Source organism: Nematostella vectensis, chromosome 4 (genome assembly GCF_932526225.1).
Source record: "Nematostella vectensis chromosome 4, jaNemVect1.1, whole genome shotgun sequence".
Taxonomy (NCBI): Eukaryota; Metazoa; Cnidaria; class Anthozoa; order Actiniaria; family Edwardsiidae; genus Nematostella; species Nematostella vectensis.
Genome location: NC_064037.1, coordinates 11475876 through 11498432, shown reverse-complemented (window position 1 = coordinate 11498432; position 22557 = coordinate 11475876). Strand labels below are relative to the sequence as shown.

General features: G+C 38.8%; 2 protein-coding genes across 7 annotated transcripts; both read right to left on the bottom strand.

Moving 5' to 3' along the window:
- Nucleotides 1-319: 319 nt before the first annotated feature.
- Nucleotides 320-9128, bottom strand: LOC116620734. The gene is made up of 8 exons (XM_032386429.2): nt 8220-9128; nt 6323-6579; nt 5295-5409; nt 4759-4881; nt 3907-4032; nt 2998-3037; nt 2314-2437; nt 320-862 (listed from the first exon to the last, which is right to left on the bottom strand). The coding sequence occupies exons 1-8, from the start codon at nt 8437-8439 to the stop codon at nt 386-388; spliced, it is 1482 nt and encodes a 493-aa protein (XP_032242320.1). The 5' UTR covers nt 8440-9128; the 3' UTR covers nt 320-385.
- A 1639-nt stretch (nt 9129-10767) lies between these two features.
- LOC5516552 (transducin beta-like protein 2) lies at nt 10768-21480 on the bottom strand. 6 transcript variants are annotated; one of them, XM_032386458.2, is made up of 12 exons: nt 21212-21480; nt 19203-19254; nt 18306-18368; nt 17027-17074; nt 16313-16521; nt 15882-15968; nt 15602-15663; nt 14972-15095; nt 12994-13221; nt 12494-12654; nt 11861-11892; nt 10768-11506 (listed from the first exon to the last, which is right to left on the bottom strand). In XM_032386458.2, exons 1-12 carry the CDS (start codon nt 21321-21323, stop codon nt 11479-11481), a joined length of 1206 nt encoding a protein of 401 aa, XP_032242349.2. In that variant the 5' UTR covers nt 21324-21480; the 3' UTR covers nt 10768-11478. The 6 variants fall into 6 exon arrangements, with proteins under 6 accessions (XP_032242349.2, XP_032242346.2, XP_032242347.2 ...); XM_032386455.2 differs by lacking the exon at nt 21212-21480 and adding an exon at nt 20504-21187; XM_032386456.2 differs by lacking the exon at nt 21212-21480 and adding an exon at nt 20504-21184 and having other exon boundaries at nt 12994-13188.
- Between the last annotated feature and the right edge of the window lie 1077 nt (nt 21481-22557).

Here is a 22557-nt window from a genome sequence, read left to right as displayed (position 1 = left end):
CCCAAAAAAGAGGGGCAGGGCTCTCAATGTGGGCCCAAGAACACCATATCAGAGTACAAAAACCTGACAAAGCATAAATATTTACATCAAGTATAACAATGAAAGTTCCTTCATTGTTATACTATGACAGCGAAATTCACAAGGTGCAGAAATTTTGAATGTAGAAATGTAGACAGTCAGGGTGGGGGGGGGAGATCGGGTTCATGTCCGTATGTCAGTGTGATTTTGGATAATTATGATTTATTCTACTGGGGAAAGTGGGCTGTAAAGGGTCCGCCGCCACTGAGATTGCAATAACTTTTAACAACATTTTTTTTTCGGGAGGGGATAGGGGTAGAGGCACAGCCCATAACTAACCCAAAATATTCCCCTCATTTTTGGAGAGCTATTTTACAAAAATATACCCAAATGCAGTAAACCGTTTTTGGCATGTTTGCTGACAAGTGTTCCCTACCCGATAACCACTTTCTTTAGTCCCAAATCCTAGCTCGCTATCCGGGGTTCGGCAATCGTCTTCTCCATTCCCAATAATTCCGATGCGAACCTTCATGTTATTAAAACCATTCCTGCCGCAATTCTTTTGAAGTTCTGAGTCTGCAATCAGACCCAGCCAATCAGCTTTCGGCATGGACAAATTCTTGAAAGTCCCATCAGCAATGACGTCATACAAGGACTCAGAGGGGTAGTGTAAGTTAAGCCATCTCAGGTCATCCCCGACCTTCATCCCGATACAGATGTCTTCGAATGGAACACTCCAGTAGGTGGATAGCTTGGTTTCGTGCTCGTCTAAACCGGTTAATCCTGCTTTAGGGTTGTATTCAAGCTTATTTGACCAAAGGGGTGAGTCATATTCAAATGTTTCCTGAAAAACCAACACAAAGTGCTTTTTGTCATTAGATGCAGGATACATGAGAGAGGAGGCTCTTCCAAACGGGGATGGGGGGAGGGCGTGTGTGGGGGGGAGGGGGTAGGGGGGCGTGGGGGGGAGGTAGGAGGACGGGGTATAAGCTGGTGATTGTGCTCGTGATATTTTAATACGGTAATGAATGCCTCCCTGCCCACAATGCACCTTTGCATTGAAAGGTTTTGATCACTATGATTTGTGCGTGCAAAACATATTCTACAAAAAAAAAATTCGAGATGGTTTTTGAATTTATGGAAGTAGGAGGAGGGAATCATCCTACAAATAGAGGAATGATCTTTAAATTCCGAACCGAAGTTACTGCAGGTCTGACCATAAGGTGACCATAAAAAGGGAGAGAAAAGAGAAAAAAAGCAAAACCACACAAGGAAAATCGAGCCTAAAAAGCTGAACGCTTTACGGCTAGGCTGGAGATTTCGGCCCCAACACCGCTTTTTAGAGAGAATTGTTTGCAATGCTAAGATACCAAACGCCGAGGTTCACGTATTAATAAGGAGGCGAGAGCGAGGTCCCTGGCAATGCCTTATACCGTTTACGCCACGCACAGCTGTCACTTTACTAGTCCAGACCTGGGACTCTCTTTGCGCTCGACATTCTGGCTCGCGTGAAAGAGGGTCCAGTATTTATTGCATGCGCATGCGCGAAAATACACCGCATATATGCGGTGTGGCTTGGTTGCTTAATTCAAGATGGCTGCGAAGGGGACGAGCGAGGGTTTATTTAAAAATAATACGCTGATTTTGGTCGTGGGTAAATACTTGATTGTCAATCTTTTCTGAGAACAGGACAGATGATAATTAGAGTCTGGAAAATATATCAATCCATTATTTTCAACTTAGCGATGATCGATTTTCGAAGCTCTGCGCTCGACAAAGTCTAGCGGGAATCGACCCTCCTTTGGCACGTCCGTTATTGCGCGCGCTCGTATTTCAACTTTTGCCGTGAAGGTCGCTGATTGGTACATGTTCGCGCATGCGCATGCAATAAATACTGGACCCTCTTTCACGCGAGCCAGAATGTCGAGCGCAAAGAGAGCCCCAGGTCTGGACTATCACTTTACCAGACCAGCATAGATCCACAAAGAGTTAGAAGGGGTAGCCTCCTCCGCTGGCAACTTAGTCTCCTTTGCAGCCGCTCGTGACTCCGACACGAGGGGCTGCAAAGGAGACTACTGGCAACTCTTCTCGGTAATTTTTCATGTTGAACTAGCCTTTATTCAGATTCGGGATTCCTGTATTAAAAAAACGCGAGAGAATGGTAACGAGGGGAGCTACCTGTAACCCCCCCCCCCCCCCCTGCTTATTGTTCTTACTATTCGCCACAGTAAGCCCCCTTCTCTTTTCTTTCCGATAAGAAGAGGAGGCTATAAAGGGGCGAAATAGACTACTGACGTTTGAGCCATCTGCTTTCATGACCAGCGTCCATCCCCCACTTCCGCAGATACTTGACATTTGGCAGTACACTTCAGTCAAAGTTGAGCCCACGACCATAGTGTACGCCTTGTCCGTGCGTATACTGTTAGAAAAAAGGGTTAGACCGGGGATAATAAAGCTCACAGTATTAAAGGTATGTTGATTGCTTATCAAGATTCAGTATGAGACAAGAGACATGATATGAGTCTTATTTTAAGAGAAAATGAAAACGCCTTATTTTTTAACATTTTGCAAATTTAAAATGTGTATTGATTCAATTTTACATGTGGTTTATTAAGAACAACAGCAACTACAAGAGTCGGTCTTAGGAAACGCTAAAATATACGGATAATCATCAAATCTTGCAAATAGTTTGGAGTAACTGTTTAAAAACTCATCTACACTTGACATATGTGCACATTTTAACCCTAAAGACTCGCACAGTTGTCATCAATACCCTCGTATTTTAACCCTAAAGGCCCATACTCGCACAGTTGTCATCAATACCCTCGTATTTTAACCCTAAAGGCCGATACTCGCACAGTTGTCATCAATACCCTCGTATTTTAACCCTAAAGGGCGATACTCGCACAGCTGTCATCAATACCCTCGTATTTTCTGGAAACGTCAAAAAACTATTAACGGAAACCTATTAATACAAACCTGGATTCCTTGAAGATGTCTTTGCATGAAAAATCTGCATCTGCAATGCAAAAAAAAAATGTGCATCAAATGCAGATAAAGCAATAAATCAATAATTAACTATCCCGATGTAATTAAGAACAATAATATTCATATCTCAAGAACGGAACTCCATATGACAACCAAACTTGATATGTGTCATGAAGGTGTCAAGGGGATGACATAATAAAAATTTGATATCTCATAGTAGAAACAGCGTCAGACAACCAGATAGAAAATGTGTATGTAGTTCAAGGAGATAGTCATGTGATTTGTGACGTCATCGTTAGCATCGCAAGCATTCGTAAAGCTTTTTATTGGAATTTTAGAGCGATAATAAATATTAACGATTTGGTTTGGTGTTCCGCCTTTAGGGAATGCCTAAAACTAGACATGACGGAAAAACATGACTTAACGCTTCAAATAAGCTCATTTCAGATCTAATAAGGCGGAAAATTTCTCTAAGTACTTAGTAAGTAATAGCAAACAAAATATCAAATGCGACTTTTTTAAAAATTGATGCGGCTTTTGGTAAAGTGACATTGAAATTTGAGCTTTTCGTCCCTGAGCTCATACATAGCGCAAGGATGATCAAGGAAAAAATATCTTTAAAAAATATCTTGAAAAGCAAAACTCTGGGTATGTGCATTTCGGCCTCACGTTATTTGTGTTTCAAAAATCAGTCCGCGAATACAAGGAACCGATGGCCAATCTCGAATTGCGAATTTCCCAGGTTTTTCCGTCATGTCCTAAAACTATATATTAGTGCACAATATAAGAGCTACTGTGCGTGACATCAATCGGCAACTGAACAGATGAATTCCTTATGAACACTGTGCAGAATAATTATAGATAGGCTGATTGATAGTGTAATTGCTTATAATGACTCACCTTTTAGTAGACAAGTAAAGCCATCACCAAGATAAGATGGTTGACACGTACAGGTATACGAACCAATGGTATTATGGCACGTTGCGTTCACGTGGCAATCATTCGGCAGTTCGCATTCATTGACATCTTAAAAACAGATGAGCGGATAATAAAGACGATTCTGATTGGCTGAGAGCTGTGTACTTTTCAGGTAATTCAGTGCAAAAAGAGATATTCAGTGCATTATTACTGGAGGCTGGCTGGCTTACAAACAATTGAACAATAGAAAACTCAGAGCCAGAGCCAGACTGAAATAGACTCTGTCCAGTAGCGGATCTAGGGAGAGGGTTTAGGGGGTTTAATCGCCCCTCCTATGGGCTTCCAGAAAGCCATATGTAACAAATAAAAACACCCCCTCCCCCCTTTGTCACTGAGCCAAACCCCTCTTAAGTGAAAAGCTAGATCCGCCCCTGCTGTCTGGTATATTTCAAGCGTTTTCCTCCAAACCACGATAATGACTAGGGTGACTGTGTCACCCAATATTTTCTTAATGTTTTTGTATCGTTCCCCTTAATATTTCGAGGCCTGCTGCAGCTGTGTCAGAATAAGAAAAGCAAACTAAAGAATTTCGAGTTAGAATAGAGAGCGCGAGTTATCCTAGTTCGATCTATTAGCATGTCACTCGAGTTACCAGAGTTTAAGTTAGAGGGGTTCAACTTTATGTTCAAAAGAATAGGGTTAGGCTTATAGCAGAGAAACGAAATAATAACTAAAAAAATAAGACAGAATAGGAATACACAGTAGCCAAATAAATAAATTTGTACTTTTTACGCATCAACCCTCATGTCTCAATAATACATATTTTCTTCTTACCTTTGCAGGTCAATCCGTCTCCGGTGAAGCCGTGTTTGCATGCACACACGAAAGAACCGTGAGTGTTACTGCAGGTTGCATTCGTGTCACAAGGGAAATCATCGCTTGAACATTCATCTACATCTGAAATAAAATGCGCATTAAGGCAATTTCAAGTCCCGTACAATCAGCGCCAACATTGGCCAGTGTTGCTGGCACGCCCAAATTCGATTGAGAAAAAGACTTGTAGATGTGGTGGACCGAACTTCACAAAACCTCCCAACATGGTGTTCAAACAGTGCCAGAATTGGAATACTGAAGTTTTACCAACAAAACAAGGGTAATTAAACATTTTATGGGGTTGTAGTTGTGTTGGTAGTTATTGTAGGTGTAGGTGTTTTCAAGGTGGTCTAAACACTAACCACCACGTTGTGTTTGTACCAGTGGTGGTAGTTGTAGGGATGTGGTAGTTGTTCGTAAGGTTTTTGCACGTAATAAGGGGTTGAAAGCTGTAGGGTGGTGGTAGCTGTGTTTTTAGTGGCTGTAATTAACCACACCATTTTCACACTGGGCTCCTGTATATCCTTCTGGGCAAGCGCAGTTATGCGTGTCAGGGCTAAGACCAGGGAAACACGTGGCATTTTCCGGGCACTGATGCGATGAACAGCCGTTCTGTTGAAAAAAAAATTGATAAATCAATGTGATCCCCTTTTCTCTTTATTCTTTCTTTTTTCGGGGTAATAAAATTAAGACAAGGTTGCATGCTGTACGCCACTGAGAACAAAGTACCTTTGCTTTCGACCATTAGCCCTTTGCCTGTCACCTCTCTAGTCACCTGTTAAGGCTGGCACTCACTAAGACGTAAGCGAAAACGGAAGCGCAACACAAGTGGGAATCGTCAAACATAAGCGCAAGAAAATCAAGCAGTTGCGTTCGTTGCACTTGTGTCCAAGTGAGAACAAACCTTTACTGTTTTTGTTCGATAAGAAGTTTCTACGATTATTTTTCAATTGAAATTCTTTTTAAGATTTAGCACGGACTATTGTAATTTTTTTGCGAGCATCAATAAGCCTTGGGTTTTTTTCTGAGCTAGTTTACTTTTGAAGTATACGTTTTAAAGAAAGAGATTGTCTCGTTTTCTTCCGCTGATTAGTTGTTTTTGTTTTGAATGTTTGAATCGTTAGATTTTAAACCAATCAAAGACCGAGGTTTGATACAAAAACGCGAACAAATGTTTTATGGACGCAAAGCATGGAATTCAGGCACGTACCCAGGATTTTTCTTAGTGGGGGGGGGGGTGCTAAATCCTAAAAAATGTACCTAATTTTTCCGGGGGGGGGGGCAGGGAATGAGTACCAGACGAACCAGAGCGATCTAGCTTATGCTTTATAGTTTTGTCTACAAATAGCACGTCTATTGGGAACCGAAAGTGGACCTTCGGCCGTTGTGTGTGTGTGTGTGGGGGGGGGGGGGGGGGTGTGCGTTCGCACCCCCTGTACCCCCGTGGGTATGGGCCTGGTATTGAAAACACGATAATAGCACCAACCAGGATTTTGTGAGAGAATGGAGAACTCCCTGCACCAACCTTAGTTCCACGGTACATGAATCCTGGCTGAGGGACCAGATCCAGTGGGTGCTGGAGGTGATCTGATGAGCTCAGTTCGCACGTGACCTTGTCTGTTGACTGCTGATAGTTCACGGATGCGCATCGCGGGTTCAGGAAGCATTTTGCGGCGCAGTTTTTCACGTTATCCACAGACATGTTAGCAATCACGTGGTTTTTTAGGGCGGTGTTATTGGATGCTGGGAGCAATGGCAGAATGCGACAAAGGATTGTTGCATCTAGAAACACGTAAAAAACATCAATGTCAGAAACTACAATACAACCAAACAACAAACAATTTATATTACATTGATATAGAAAGAGAAAAAGAGAATAAAGAGAAAGCAAGCATACGACAATAGGAAGAACACAAATAGCCTTATTTGACAAAATGGCAAAATGAGCAGAGAACCTGTAAACTTTTGCAGCCGAGTAGGTGCGAAAGATGCATGCTATTCATGCTTTCTACGGCTTACTACCATAAGTGACATGTTAAACGGTTAACACAGAATATCAAGGTTTTGGAGTAAAAAAGGAATTTTATAAAACTTTTATACGACCGGATGAGGGAGGGTATCCTGCTTAGCAAATATTTTCTGTGGGATTTCAACGGAGTAGAGAGCGTGGGCTACCACTAACATTAAGTCTGATAATGGTCCCGAATTGAAGTCTAAGGAATTCAAAAACTACTGTGATAAAAATGAAATCACCGATGGCTCACCACAAGCGAACGAATAGCGGCACCTTTTAATAAGCGAAGAGACTCACTGCATGCCGCATTTCCGCACAGTGTGACCTTTAAACAGGAAGGTGCGAGCAAGATTCCTGACCTTGCTGTCACTCCAGTACACGACAAAGATCTCCAAGACAGAAACATTGTAGCAAAATGCGAAGTAAAAGGAACACAGGGCGAGATTTCCCCTACTGAACCGGAGGCCCTACTGAATCCGTACGGACAGACAAATGTTTCGGAAAAACTCGAGCTACTTAATTTTAATAAAGAATCTCTCAATTTGAATAAAGAAGCCCCAAACAACAAACGATACAGTCCCCCAAAAATGCCACATGGTTTGGAAGTCAGAATGAATTCAAACTCAGAACATTCAGAAGCGAATTGTATTACCCTGAAGATGAAAACAACAACAGCCATGTTTAACAAGAAAAGTCTTGGGTAGAGAAAATCATCTTGCCTCGATCCAAGATTATATTGACAAATTTGTTCTTAACTAGAAAGCTAGAAGGACAATGTGAGAGACCAAGTCAAACATAGACATTTTTTAGAAAAGACATTAGCAAAGAAAACACAAAGATTGAAAACTTGCGTCAGTAACTTATGTCCCGTGGAGTTGAACCACCTTCAAAATTTTTCATGGAGGTACGAAGGCAGATTGCGAGAACTACGAACCGTCCGCAGTTACCAAAGAAGCATTCAGAGCCTTTATCATGAAGCCAAATGTCCCTGGAACACTTTAATAGACAAAAAGTCTCGTATTGTTTTGGCCGGTAGCCGTAAAAAGCTTTTTGTTTGTTTTCAAAACTATTTCAAAAGACTTTCGAGCTATATCGTTTCTTGCTTTATTGAATTTTAAAATCCACCAGTGTAAAGGTATTTGAAAAAAAAAAAATGCGTACGGAATATTGCCTCTGAGTTGAATAGGCGAGGACGAAAAAAAAGCCGTAGAAATATCCACCATTCATCAAAAATCATAATTATATAAATAAACATTTTGGAAATATTGGAAATAGTAATAAGAAATGCCCGTTAGCTTAAATTTCCAAAGTTTTTATATATAGTAAAACTCAATCTTCTTCTAAATTTCCAAAGTTTTTATATATAGTAAAACTCAATCTTCGTAAACACATGCCGCGCCTAACTCACCAGTTCCATCGAAGAAAACAACCGCAAGAAGCCCGAGAAGGACAAAGCTAGCGTTGGAAACTCCACCACTCATGTTGACCTTAACGCTGGTTAAATTCTCTCCACCTATCGCCCTTGTTCCACTGGAACTTGTGCCTTGAAGCTTAGAACAACTTAGTGGCAGTAGCGGATCCGAATAGGAGCGATAATACAGGAGTTCTGGCAGCTGTTGAAGGCACATCTGCACCTATAATTCCCATAAGCTTTCATTGGCTCGATTGGTAATGAGCTGGGCGAAGGAATGAAAACACGCAGTGGCTCACAACAAGTTAATAATGAAACGTTTGTCCTATTTTAAAGTCATAGTTTTCTTAAGGATGAATAAAATAAAATATCACTTACAAAATTCAAAAACCCTATTATCAGCTAAATATTGTGAAGACGGGTTTGAAATGTAAGCGTGTTTTGCGTCTCTAGCAGTTATTTGGTGTCTTGAGGTTATGTTAAAGCTGATCATTATTCTAATTGTCTGATACAAAAATATGATTAATTTTATTTTCACGTGTCTTTTTCTTGCTCTACATACAGTGATGGCGTGGTTTGCGCGAACCCCTATACATTTGTTCTAACCTGTAGCACAGCGAATAATAAAGCTGCTCTGTTATAATCGGACTTTAGAGAGGGGGAAAAGTGATACTGCAAGTAGCCCGCCTGCAGGCGGTACTTCAGGTTATTATCGAGGAAAGGTTCTTGGGGGGAACACTGCGTCCGTTTTGCGCTCGCCCCCAGTAGACGCGCGGCTCAAAATACAGGGTCTGGATGAGGGGTCCACATGTCGGTAGTCAGTTGAAATTTCCATAATTTGTCGGTAGTCGGTAAGAATTCTCTGTCTTTGTCGGTAGTCGGTGAATCTAAGCTAGTATTCGCTTTTGTAATAGATTTCACGTATAAACAAGATAAAAAATTATTTAGGATTGATTGGTAATTAACACATTGACCCCTCAACCGGCCTGTACCGGCTTTGGGAAGTACCCACATCCCAAAAAATTAATAAATGCAAAATAAACACAACAAGATGAAGATACTCAGGCATCAGTCTAGGGGATAAATGGTCTTGCAGATATGCATCCAACCAAGGTGTTGGCATCTACTCTTAAGCCAAATAATAGCACAGGTTCTTTGACAAATCTCAAATCGAACAAGGAGAGAGAAGCAGAATCACCCCTCTCAATAAAACGCTCAAAATACCACACAAGGGAGAGAGATCAGCAAACACAGCTCAAGACACAAATAGATGCCTTTATTCTGATCCTCCAGGTACATTTCCTTGGCCTCAAAACACAATGTCCATTCCTTGAAGGATTGTACAACCACGAAAATGTCTTTACGTATTGCAAGCCAGGGGAAAATTCACGAGGGGAGGGCCAGTCAACACTCCTCTCCCCAAAGTCAGATGGTTTTTTATAAGTCTTTTCACCCCGAAGCCAAACAAATCAATTCCAGGTCATACAGACCCAGAATAGCAGTGTAAACAATTTTGGAATCAATTTGGTTTCAGAAAAGACAGCATTTAGGAGAGCTGTAGTGATTCATTAGAAAATTATTTTCTCATCCAGGCAAAGCCAAACAAGAAAAATTCAGTCTGTTTTTTGTAAATTCAGCTCCAAAAAAGCCAGGAGTCAATGGGTTAATAACTAATTGATAATAAATTAATTATGGGTTAATAATTGACTGAAAAGTTGATGCAACAGGCAATACATAGTGCAGATTCTGAAATGGCCGAAGTTAAGTAGATTGACGATGGAAGTAAATAGTAAAAATACCGGAAATAATAAAATGTCGGTAGTCGGCAAAAAATTTTTGTCGCTATTCACTAGTTATTTTCATGTTTTGTCGGTAGTCAGTTACTTTTAAGCCGTTTGTCGCTAATACAAGTGATACAAGGTGGCGTACGATAATCGAACGGAAAGGTATTTCCGCGATGAAAACACCGAGTACCGCCAAGCAGACTATACTGCAAGTGGAATTGATAAAATTTGCCATCTTTGCAGCGTAAATGTTTGGTAATGGGGGCACGTCCCCCCCTCCCCTCCCCCCCCCACACACACACCAACCCACCCCCTTAATTTTGAAAGGAAATGACCAGCAGGGCAGGGCCACATAATATTAATGTTATAGTGCCCCCCCCCCTTTATTATTGGAAGCCTGCTAAAGCTCGAAATAGTTGACTTCTTATTCCCCTTCTTTATTGTGAGGAATACCTGACAATGTTATCATGCTTATACAGTAACATTCAATCATTGGAAGAATTGGAAAGCGGAAATTATTCGAGTTTTTTTGTTATTCTGAGGAAACCCAAAAACATGAATCCCCATGACAAATCAAGACGCAATATTAAGTTATTATAATAAACCATGCATTCCAAGAGCGATTCGGATATCAGATGAATTAGTCAATCTTCAACACTTTAAAACAATATATAAATTTTCTCTACTGGCTCTGTCTACGTGGGAATCCTCTTTTCGGCCAAAAAACCTGCGGTGTTATAATTCAGGAGAAAGCTTGACAATTTCCACGTTCATGACATATTTTATTCAAAATTCTCCTGAATGGAACGTCATGGATGTGGGTCGATCCATTTACACAAAATAAGCTTCTAATCAGTTTATATTTTATTGTTAGAATTCCCGCTCAGCTAACAAAGACTATAACAGAAAAATAATTCCATGACACTGTTGTTCTCATTTCCATTTTGACTTTGAAATCTCAGCACTAACCTAAATCCGATCTTTAAATAATTTTAAAATAATTAAAATTCATAGGGGCTTTTCAAAGATATATTATTCCCTTTTCAATTTGTATGGCGGATAAGAAATCAAAAGGGGATTGATTAAATCGTGAATTTGTTCTATGCGAAATTTAAACTCCTTTATAGAGCCGGGACTATACCGTGTTTAGTCACCCCAGCCTCCTTTGCGGTCGCTTTCAGAAGAGTCACTTTACGCGGCCAAAAAGAGTGGGACTAGGGCATCGTGTACGAAAGGACTAACATCAGAAAGAAATTTCCTTTTGTTATCGTTCTCTTTAGAAATGTTGCTCTGGTGTTTCACAGCCCATTAATACATGCGATGCAACTAGGTAGCGTTGCAAAAGATAATACGAAAAAGTGGACAAAAAGTCGCCCGTTTAAATTGAACGTCTAGCCTAACTAGTCCACTTCTTGTTTGTTCCGTACATTCGCCACCACCAGGTCTTGCATGCTGTCAGCGGCCTTGCGAGGCTAGACATTGAGCTCGTCCAGAGATGCACTGTGATCAAAACAGCAAACGGTCAAATACAAAAAAAAAAGACGGGGGTGATCGTCGGCGAGATCAATTTAAACCCTAAGGGATAGCACTTTTGGTGTGGTCAACAAAAATTGTTTACCCCTAACAGCAAATTTGGTGTGGTCGAAAGAATTTTTATGCCCGTTAAAGGTAGCAGAATTGGACAAATCCTGCAACAACCCCTAAGGGATGGCAGAATTGGCTGTTAGCAGTTGGTCGAGATTTTATACCCAAACAGATAGGACGATCGCCCCCGTCTTCTTTTTTGAAGAGTCCTCCCTCTCGGGAATAAAACAGCGGTTTGCAGTAGTTAGGGTTTCAAAACTATTTCCATACCTTGCTTCTAAGATTTGCTGTTCAATGCGACCCTAGAATAAAAAAAATTATATCATAAATATGATCGGCGGCTCAGAACAAAGAATTCCCTCGATAACAAAGACGTGATAAGTTAAATAATCAATTTTCATACACGTGTACGGCTTCAACGATTTTGATTGACGGAAAAGTGTTTTGCATGTTAAGACTTTCTGGGTCGCTAAGTGATGTAAACGTCTGATCTGGCCGCAAATAAGTATGTTCAGAGGCGATCAGGAATATTACGTGTCCAGTCTTACCCGTATGTCGCTCTTGGCGCGAACAAGTATGTTGGGCTATACGTGTCGAGTCTTACCCGTATAGTGTCGCTCTTGGCGCGAACAAGTATGTTGGGCTATACGTGTCGAGTCTTACCCGTATAGTGTCGCTCTTGGCGCGAACAAGTATGTTCGGGCTATACGTGTCGAGTCTTACCCGTATAGTGTCGCTCTTGGCGCGAACAAGTATGTTCGGGCTATACGTGTCCAGTCTTACCCGTATATTGTCGCTCTTGGCGCGAACAAGTATGTTCGGGCTATACGTGTCCAGTCTTACCCGTATATTGTCGCTCTTGGCGCGAACAAGTATGTTCGGGCTATACGTGTCGAGTCTTACCCGTATAGTGTCGCTCTTGGCGCGAACAAGTTTCCCCTTGAGGTCGTCAATCTGCACCTTGATCCCCGCCGCATTGTGCCACACCCTGATCTGACGGTCACTCCCTCCTGCAGACGCCAGGTAGCGGGAACTCGGGTGCCATGCAATGGCTGTTATAGTGTCTGCGAAGAGGGCATAAAAATAAAAGTGCAGATGATAATTGGGCTGCTTATCGTAGAGTAAACGAGATCTCAAGCCGATTTATAGAAGGCCAATCACGCCGCTATTTTATGCTCCCACTCAATGCCGAGTCACACAAGCCATACATTTCCATCGGCCATTTCAGGCGAGTAACCAAGATATTTCAAATCAAATATCGTCATTAAAATTGGTATGGTAATCTTAATTGAAAATAAACCATTTTATTTTAAATTATAAAATATAATAACAAAGAAGTGGTTGATAGACATAAGGAACAGAGGTGAACTCCAAATTTTGTGTTAGCTTATTCCTGGCTGTACCTCCGTGGACGTCTTGGAGAAGCTCCTCCAAGTTCCCATTCTCTGTGTTGAAAAGAGCGATACAGCGACCCATGGAGATGGCCGTGACGTAGGCATCAGGCGAGATAGAAATCAGCATGTTATCGTACATGTTACATGATGCGTCGTAGATACCCGTCATCAGGAGGGCGGGGTCCTGCTGCTTCGTGTATTCCACTACAGAGACAAGGCAAACGGGCTCATTACTTTCTGTCCCGTATATAAAAAGAAGAAGAACAGAAAGGAAAAGTTACTGAGTGCGCACCATAGCTACAAACTACCCTAACGCTATTCAAAAGTTCATTGAGATTTACACACAGGCTTTGTAGAGTGTTAGATTTCAACAAGAGACCACGATGGTCTCTTGATTTCAAACAATATTTTATGCTTAGTTTTAATGTGCGGTTGATTATATATATTCTATATTCTAACAACACACCTCCAAACCAATTAAAATATGCATGTCATTACAATCACAACGTGAGACATGGGCGTACACAGTTTTGTGGATAAAATCATACCTATTGTTTTGGGGATGTTGATTCTGATTGGTGCTGTTTTTTTTTTTGTTTAAAATATGCTGATTTGAAGGCTCTAGAATATTCTGTACTGCTTACAAATGCGGTTTTAGGGTTTTCCTATTTACCTGGATTATTTTATTTGAGTATTGTCTCCTGACTCCCCATAACTTATCAATTGCAGGAACTTCAAAAGACCTGATTAGCTAGCTATCTCGAGATAATGGAGCTAAGCGAGATGGCTGCAGGAAACTCAAGTTTCAAAACCATTTGTATCTCAGTTCGTGACACTACAATCGTGGTCACATTGCATCGGGACACAGGGTTCCGGTGCGATTAAAAAAGCGTGCGAACATAATCTATTTTTGTTTTGAGTTGAATGCCCGTATAAAACCTATAATGTTAAAATAACGCGAATCAGGACTGTTTTATAATAAAGTTAATCCTATTGACTATTAGCTTAGCGTTTATGGACTTCACGAAAAGAGTTTGAACGTCCAAATTAGAAGGCCTTGAGTGCTGCTTTCACATACTTTATGGAACGCGCTATTTACCCTCCCCCCCCCCCCCCGTCTCCCCCCTCTTCAATGTTGGATGATGCAAACGCCAAAACACTTGACGCAACATTGGGGTTCTAAGGGGGGGTTGTAAAAAAAAAAAAAATTTAAATTTGGACAAATTCCGGCAATGTCCCAATGGTTTTTACCATGTATGTAGCAAGTTAGATTGTTGTTTTCTTTTAACTTAAGGTGTCGGTAAAGGTAAACGACGTGTCCGATAAAGGATTGAATTATCTCCTGCAAGTTTTATTTTTGCAATAGCTAATTCCGTGTTTAAGATTTGAGGCCTCAAACTCAAAAGAACGGAGTTTACTCTAGAGCGTAATGCACCTTCGCGTCATTGCGCATGCACTTGCACGTAATTGCATCCCAATGACAGATAGATGATATACCAAAGTGAGTGAGGACTTTTTGTTATTTGACACTGTCAACAAAATATCACGAATCAAAGTTGGAACTATCATTCTAGAGAAATTTGGACACGAAAAATGCTATAAAAGCGATCTTCAGTCGAAAATCGAAAAATCCTCACACACTTTAACATGGCATAATTATCTATCGGATCCCAAAAATTTAAAGGCGATATCTTAAAATCTGTTGCGAGGTTACGCCCGACAAGCTCGAGTTCTGCCTCAAAATAATACGCTAGAAAAGTCAAAGATTTGGCGTGAATTAACGGTCAACAGGTCACGGGAAATAGCACATTTTAGCCGTCTTAGAATGCGATTTGTGAAAAAAAATTTTTCCATTGATACAGGTTTTGCAAAAACCACAAAAACAAACAGTGGTGTCAAATTTACCTTTACTAAGACCTTAAAATATTACTCTAAAGAAATAGCATGCGAAGCTGCAAATAAGGTACTTTGTGTTAACATGAATTACCATCAATATCCCAGACTCTCCATGTACTGTCCTTGGACACTGTCGCCATTCTCTTGGAGTCGGCCGAGAAGCTGAAGTGATAGATACCTGCAGTATGGCCTTTGAGCTCCATTGCTCTGGAAACCTAAAAAAGAAAATCTCCAATAAATAATAACGCCTATTAATACTATTTTTTTGTTCTATGAGGGGATACATATGAGAAAGCAAGTGGCTACTAACCTAGTTGTCATTTGGTTTAAGCCACATCTACTTACTTACAGAAGTTTAATCAAACTACAGTAAATAGCATAAAACCATGAGTTCTTCGGAGTTATAGGTATTTGCAAACTCATAACTAGGAATTCTAATCAACAAACCACTTCTGAAAGTCAAAAGTAATTTGACAGATGGAAACAAGCAGTTTATGAGTTGATAAGAGTTTGCAGAATTCTCCAGCTTGTAGTAACTAGAATATATTACTAGAAAATGACTCAAGTTTGTCAGTGAATAATTAGTTGGTCAGTGACTGACCAACTGACTGACTGATCTTCCTGAAAACATTTACTTATCTGACTGACTGACTGATCTTCCTGAAAACATTTACTCACCTGACTGACTGACTGAGTGATCTTCCTGAAAACATTTACTCACCTGCTCAAATGCATCAGATTTGTTGAATTTCACTTCCCATAGCTTGACATCTGGAGTGAATCCTGTCATGAAAAAGGCAAAAGGTCAGTTGATGACATTCACTATTACAACACTCCTAATTAATAGGGTGTCCATAATAAACAGTTTTTAAACATTAAAATGTTTACCTGGAAACAGAGGACTGTTTTAAACAACAATGTCCTTGCTAGTTTGCATTGACAGAAGGCACCCCACTATATACCATATATTTATAGAGAATATGGGGATTAGTGTAGCATACCTGCAGAGGCTACAAATCTCCCACAAGGTGACAGAGCAGAGAAGCTGTTGTTGATTTGTAAAGTGTCTAAGGTTGCAAGCACCTCCCCTGCAAAAAAAAGAAAACAATAACAGGGGTAAGGAATGGCATATGTGAAATTTCCTGTAAGAATGTCCAGACAAGTACAAGTGAAATCAAGGGAGGGAAAATAAGGTGATTTGTCACCCCCTTTGGGGAAAATTTCTGCTATGCCCTTTGTACCTCAACCCCCTTAATGGTTCAGTTTTTGGTATCACATTGTCCTTGCCAGCCTTTTAGAGATATTTTATCACCAAACCTCTTCCAATTTTAGGTTAATAACCTTTAGAAAAAACTTGGATTGTTGAAAATGGTAGTTGCAAATTGCAAGTTGGTGCCTTTAACATTCTTATTTTAATTTGACTAATGTTCACCTTTAAGATCCCAGATGATAATGGTAGTGTCCTTGGAACATGACATGATATATTTGCCGTTAGAAGCCACAGCAATGTTGATAATTTCTGCTTTATGTCTGACAGGAAAGTCAAACTCTCCTGTTATTGTAGTACCAGTGCCATCCTTTTTCTTGCTAACTTTGAATACTCGTATGGTATTGCCATTTGCTAGTGCTGTGATAAATGCCCTAGACAGGAAGAAGTGGATCCAAATCTCTATTAGGTCAACAAAACACCAAGCAACTTAAAAAAAGAACAAACAATCTCACATCTTATTGAATTTTTAAATGTCTACTTAAGATTTGTACTTATTTTTTTTTATTTCCTTTTATAGGGAATGCTCAAGCCTTAATTTTTATTTTTTTATACATGACTTAAAAGTTATTAGGTTATAGACAGATGCAGTATGTGCCTATAATCAAGGACTTTATTTATACTTTAACAATATCTTTAAGGCAGACAAAGTGTCTACAAAACATCACAGATATTGAGCCTTGCCTGAGAAAACATTAAATATAATCCATAGTAGAAAAATGCAAAAATAGAAATAATATAATATAAGCCACCAGAAAAAATGCTCAAACAGAAAAATGTATTTGAAGTTTAAACAAATCTAATGACAGTTTTTGATTTAATAGTGACTTTTTTTAAGGATATTCTTTGAATGCACCAAAAACATCTTTGACAACCAACCTGAAGCGTAGAGGTTGTTGTTGTTGTTGTTGTTGAGCTATATCTTCACTGTTGATGGAACAGGAAACTTAAATATCCGGGAAATTATGAAATTATGAGTGCAAAACGAAAGTGCTTACTTGTGCAAAAACATGCAAACCAGTGCTGAAAAAATAATGTGCAAAATTGGAGTAAAAAAATGAAATTGAAAAAAAGGAAAAAAATGGAACAAATGCTTTGAAATTATTGCAATATGAAGGTTTTGATGAAAAATATGCATGATTTGCATACATGTATCATGCAGTTTGATCATGGTGCAACAACTTCAATAAAAAACAAATAAACAAATTAAGTGAAATTATAAAAAGATTATTTAAATGAAAAATAACAAATCTGCAGTATGTGCAATACCAAAGTTGTCCACAGTTGTATACAATACCATATACAATTTGAAATACAAATACATTCATATGAACAAAGCCAAATGCTTCATCTTTATTTTTATCCATTTACATTTAGAATGGTACATAAAAAGTTGCCTGTAAACTAGGCCTGAGATATACTATGGTGTGGCAAGTAGTGACAAAATGATTCAAGGGATTAATGTGAATAATAATACTCAGCTATATGAACTGCATTGCGTGTAAAGTACAGCTATGAGATATACATAAAATACTAGTAGCTATCATGCAAGCATCTTCATTTATACATTAAATGAGCATTAGCTTTCTTTCAGTTAAATAGCATACTGTACAAGCACATAAGAATTGTTTAGCAACAAAAAGAAGTTTATTTGGGTTCTTTTTATTTAATACAACATTATTTATTATTTGCAAAAAATGTAGTTTAAAAAAACATTCATACAATTTTTTTTTAAATTATGATACAGGCTTAAAAGCTAAGGAGACCTTCCCCAAATTAGACTGTGCATTGAAACAATTAATCAATTTAACTACATATGGAGATGAAGGGATGAATTCTCAAAATAATTGGTCTATTCTTTTGGTCTAGCAGGTTGTAAAAAAAACTGGATATTCCCACAAAAGATCCCTAACAACAAATAATATCATACATGTAATGTCATACAAATAAAAGCATTCATCATGGCTCTCTAGTCTAGTTCTCTCAACTTCTTTGCAAGCCATTCCCTATTATTGGAAACTAGTCACTCTCTGATGCAAGTGAAATGCTGCGTAAAATGAGATTTGAAGGCATTCCCCGAACTGAATGGTCACTACCTACACAGGGTACTTTGCGTCTGACATAATGAACCCAGCAGCAGAGGAATAATCAGGCTCACCTTGAATCAGGGCTGAAGTTTACTTTTGTTGCATGATCAAAGTCAACATTTGCTCGCACATATCTGAAGGAAAGAAAATATAGTTTATTTCAAATAATCCACACAATGGTAACGCCACACAATGGTAATTGCTAGGGCAATGCTAATGTTTAAAAAGAACTCAGAATGCTTGTTTTTTCCTGTTACATGCTATATCCATCCTATCCTTGTTCTCCTTTATTTGACATGTTACACTAATACAGTATCTGCATGTATTCATAAACTCTGATTTTATTCATAAACTCTGATGCAGTATAATAACTCACAAGTGAAAACACCTGGAAACTGACAGATGGATAATAGCAGTGAGTAAATCTCAGAAATGGGTTCACAGCAACTCAAACAAACAATTAGTTTGGGGTTGGGGGGGGGGGGGGGGGGAAATGTATCAGTACCAATATACCCAGAGATACGCATAACACAGAGAGTATAATATGGATTTTGCATCCAAAACATTTCTTATTAAACTCTGGACTGAAGCTAGAGAGGGAAGGGAGAGGGCACATGGGGACCCTTTCCCAACCTCCCACTGAGAGGCTAAGCTGTCAGCACTGTTATATATTAATTATCCTTATGTATATTTAATCACACGCCAACTGGAAATCAGCAGGTTAATTTAAAAAAATGTAAACTTGTTGTGTTTGGCATGGCACGTTCAGCATGCCAAAAAAAGATTATGAATGGCATCCTATGCTATTTAATGTGTATTGTCTTCACACTCTTTCCAAATCAAGAACCCTTAACTTATTTCCATTAAACATCTTTAAAACCCTAGAAAGTACATTAACTAAACATAACAACAAAACGCAATCTTACTATATATCTTTAGATTTGTCACTCAAATACCAAACAACTTACTTGTGTTCCTTTTCTTTAAAATCCTTGACACTCCACAATCTTACAGTCCTGTCTAGAAAAAAAGATCAATTTAGATAATTAGCAACCTAGACAAAATAAGAGAATAGGCTGTTTGGATTACTTAGAAGCAATAACCACAAATTTAAGAATAATGAATAGTGTTAGCCAATAATAAAGAAATGTATTGGATTTGCCAAACTAGTATTGTTATTGTGGTTTTCTCATCTAATGTAAAATTATTAAAACATTTCTCACACACTTGACCCATCAACAATATACAAAGAAGTGTACAGAAATAAGATGACCAGTGTTTCAGAAATAGAAACTTGCTGCAACTGTTTTGACATAATGCAGCTTGACATTCCTCTCAAAATTCAGCCTATACAACCATCTAAATTTTCTTGACATGACAACATCACACAGGTAAATCTTATCAGTGGAGACAAAGAGAAGCCATAAAACATCCTTAAAAGTTAATTAAGAACAATGAATTTAGAACTAATTACAGCAACAAATGTGTGCAAAATGTTGTACACATTGAGCGAAAACATTACATTGATCTGCTATTGCTAAAAAAATTTTGATATTGAATGTTTTTTTTTTTCAAAACAGTCAGAAAATGAAACAGCTCTGTCATTGTAATCAGAGTCTATTGGAATAAATACAAAAAGCCCATAAGAGTTGTGTTCGTAAACCAGAAGAATGAAGGAATAAATACAAAAAGCCCATAAGAGTTGTGTTCGTAAACCATAAGAATGAATACAATACACCAAAAACTGGTATTCAACTCTGCCAAATTTTCGTCTTTATTAAGTTTTTTTTCAAGGCAGACCAGTTTTTAGTGTATTGGAATTAATAAGGAAAAGAGATGTGGAGAACGACCAGTTTCAGAATGACTGTAAGTTTACAATTGATAACATCAGAATCTATTCAAGCAAAATTAAAGTTGCAAAGGAACACAAATTGCTCCTTTCCCTATTAATATAATAAGCACAGGTTAAAAATTTCTATGATAACTTTATATCAAGGCGAAAGATCCATTTCAAATAAAATGCCAATTAAAACAAATAAATAATGTTAATTAAGTCATACCCACAAAGGGGGTCCACAAAGAATACAAGTGTCAGATCGACTGGATATATATAAATTATGAATGCCAAAGGTCATATATTAATCTCTAGTAAGTATACAAAAATAATAATTCCTGCAAGTGATGTTTGGTGGTTAAGTACACGTGTCAACTTCACAACAGCAGATTAAAAATAAAAATATACTAAAATAAATATCGGAAATCTCGTAACCTTGTGAAGTAGACGCAAGTAGTTTCCCATTCAAACTAAAATCCAGATCTAAAACTTCGGATGTGTGGCCTTTAAGAGCCGCAAACTGCCGCCGGTGATTCATCACTCCTTGGGATTGGTTTCTTTTCTTTCCCTTTGCGGATTTTGTGCCATTTTGGGGCTTTTCTTTGCTTTTTTCCCTCTTCTCCTTTGAATCCGAAGCACTGTTTTCATCTTGGGAGTTGTTTCTTAAGCTCACAAAAACAAAAATAGCTAGGATAACAGCGCCCAGACAGGCCGAAATGGCAATAACACCAATAGCGCTTTCAAACCCAGCTGAATCCGCCATCTTGGATTCCAAGCACCTGTACGGAGCCTCGTTTTCGTGATAGCGTGAATAATGCTTCACGTTTCACGCTAAACGCATATCACGAGTATTTAATAACGCATAATAGGAGAAGATCGAAATCGCAAACTCTGCTAGGAACATGAAATAGTGTAGTACTAACTTAGTTGAACGCGCTTGGTAAAACTTACTCATGCTTTTGTATTATTGCATAAAGCAGTTAGGACGCAATGATATCGATATTGTAAAATGGTATCTCATCGCACACCAAAGGTATTCAGCGTTTTTAACCTAATTAAATCCAATAAAAGATAAAAAACATGTAAAACGAAACACTCATCAATCCCCCAAAAACACGAATTTTCAAATGCATTTGTAATTACCTGAAGAGCTGGAAATAATATATTTCCCATTGCTGCTAAACTCGACGCCTTCCACGAAGGTCTTGTGGCCCATAAGGCTTGCTGCTTGAAGTGGATGCGTTGACACCGGCATTTTGCTCGGAGTAAGCTTTAGCTTGATTTGTAGACTCCTCTTCCTCACACACACAGCTCTTTTTTCTAGTGTCGCCAGTTTGATAGAAAAAACAATATCAGAAGAAAAAATATTAGTATGTTGTCTCAACGCGAGTGCCACCCTAAAACGAATTTAAAGCAATTACCTTATTCGTATTCAAACTGCAAGTGCTCTTGTTTACTGACAAGTACCGACGCTACAGCCAGTATATTTTAATTTCCGATGAAGTGGGGATGGGTTGTTTGGAAGGTACCTGTAGCAGGTTTGAAAACGCGCCTTATGCTGGACAGTCGCCAAAAACACAAACCTCGATCCTAGACTGGGAATTGATAGGTTCGAGATAGGTGTTCCACTATGATATGGTCTCACTTCTAATGCGGTATAAACAATTCAGATTGGAGTACGCTATATAGATATTAATTGGTCACTGTGGGATAAAACGATCCATGGCAATTGGATGATACTATCCAGTAAATAATTGAATATTTCGTTGTTCTTAACATCCTAAATGAATTCCGTCCTCGCTAGGCCGGGTTCAATAAAGAGACAAAAAGAGACAAAAATAGCCAAGAATATAATCAATTAACAATTATCAATACAGTAATTCAATCGATTATTCTTTACTTTGTGGTTGTTTACTCGTGATATTTTCGTGCTCAGGTTGATAGCCTTGAAACAGTCCAGTTTACGAAAATGTTGTTTTCTGATGTTTTCCGAAATATCGCTACAATCCCCAAAAGTGCAGAGCATAATTACTTAAAATCCGTCTTTGAAGAATTGGAAGTAATTCTAAATTTTTCCCGAGTTTTTTCCGTTACAGATAAATAACACCATATAAGATAATTGTTTTATTCCGCTTCTCTAAAAGGAAAATGTTCAACTATAAGATATTAGGGTGTCTCATATATATTTTCGCTTCTTTTGTTAAAGCTTATTTCTCTACCTACATTTTGCACAACAAATGACAATTTGGAAGTCGAGTTTGTAGTATGTCTAAATTCTTACGCAAAAGGGCGCTGACACTGAAAATATTAATTTTGATATTGCATTTGTTATTAAAGGGTTCAACTTTCTGGTTATGGTTAGACGTATGTCTGACCAACGAGTTCGACAACCATCTCAGACAAAATATCAATCCAAAGGCTGTCTCCACGGTCGATGTGTCTAGCACTTTACTGTACTGGTTTGTTGATATTAAGTAGACTCAATCATC

Coding starts and splice junctions, on each gene's coding strand:
- LOC116620734 (XM_032386429.2), bottom strand. CDS start 8,439: ATGTGCCTTCAACAGCTGCCAGAACTCCTGTATTATCGCTCCTATTCG. Junction 4,033..4,758: donor AGACGGATTGACCTGCAAAG/GTAAGAAGAAAA, acceptor TCTGTTTTTAAG/ATGTCAATGAATGCGAACTG. Junction 2,438..2,997: donor GACATCTTCAAGGAATCCAG/GTTTGTATTAAT, acceptor TTTTTCTAACAG/TATACGCACGGACAAGGCGT.
- LOC5516552 (XM_032386455.2), bottom strand. CDS start 20,831: ATGGCGGATTCAGCTGGGTTTGAAAGCGCTATTGGTGTTATTGCCATT. Junction 19,255..20,503: donor ACTTGCGTCTACTTCACAAG/GTTACGAGATTT, acceptor CTTTTTTTCTAG/ACAGGACTGTAAGATTGTGG. Junction 15,969..16,312: donor TATCATCTGGGATCTTAAAG/GTGAACATTAGT, acceptor TTTTTTTTGCAG/GGGAGGTGCTTGCAACCTTA.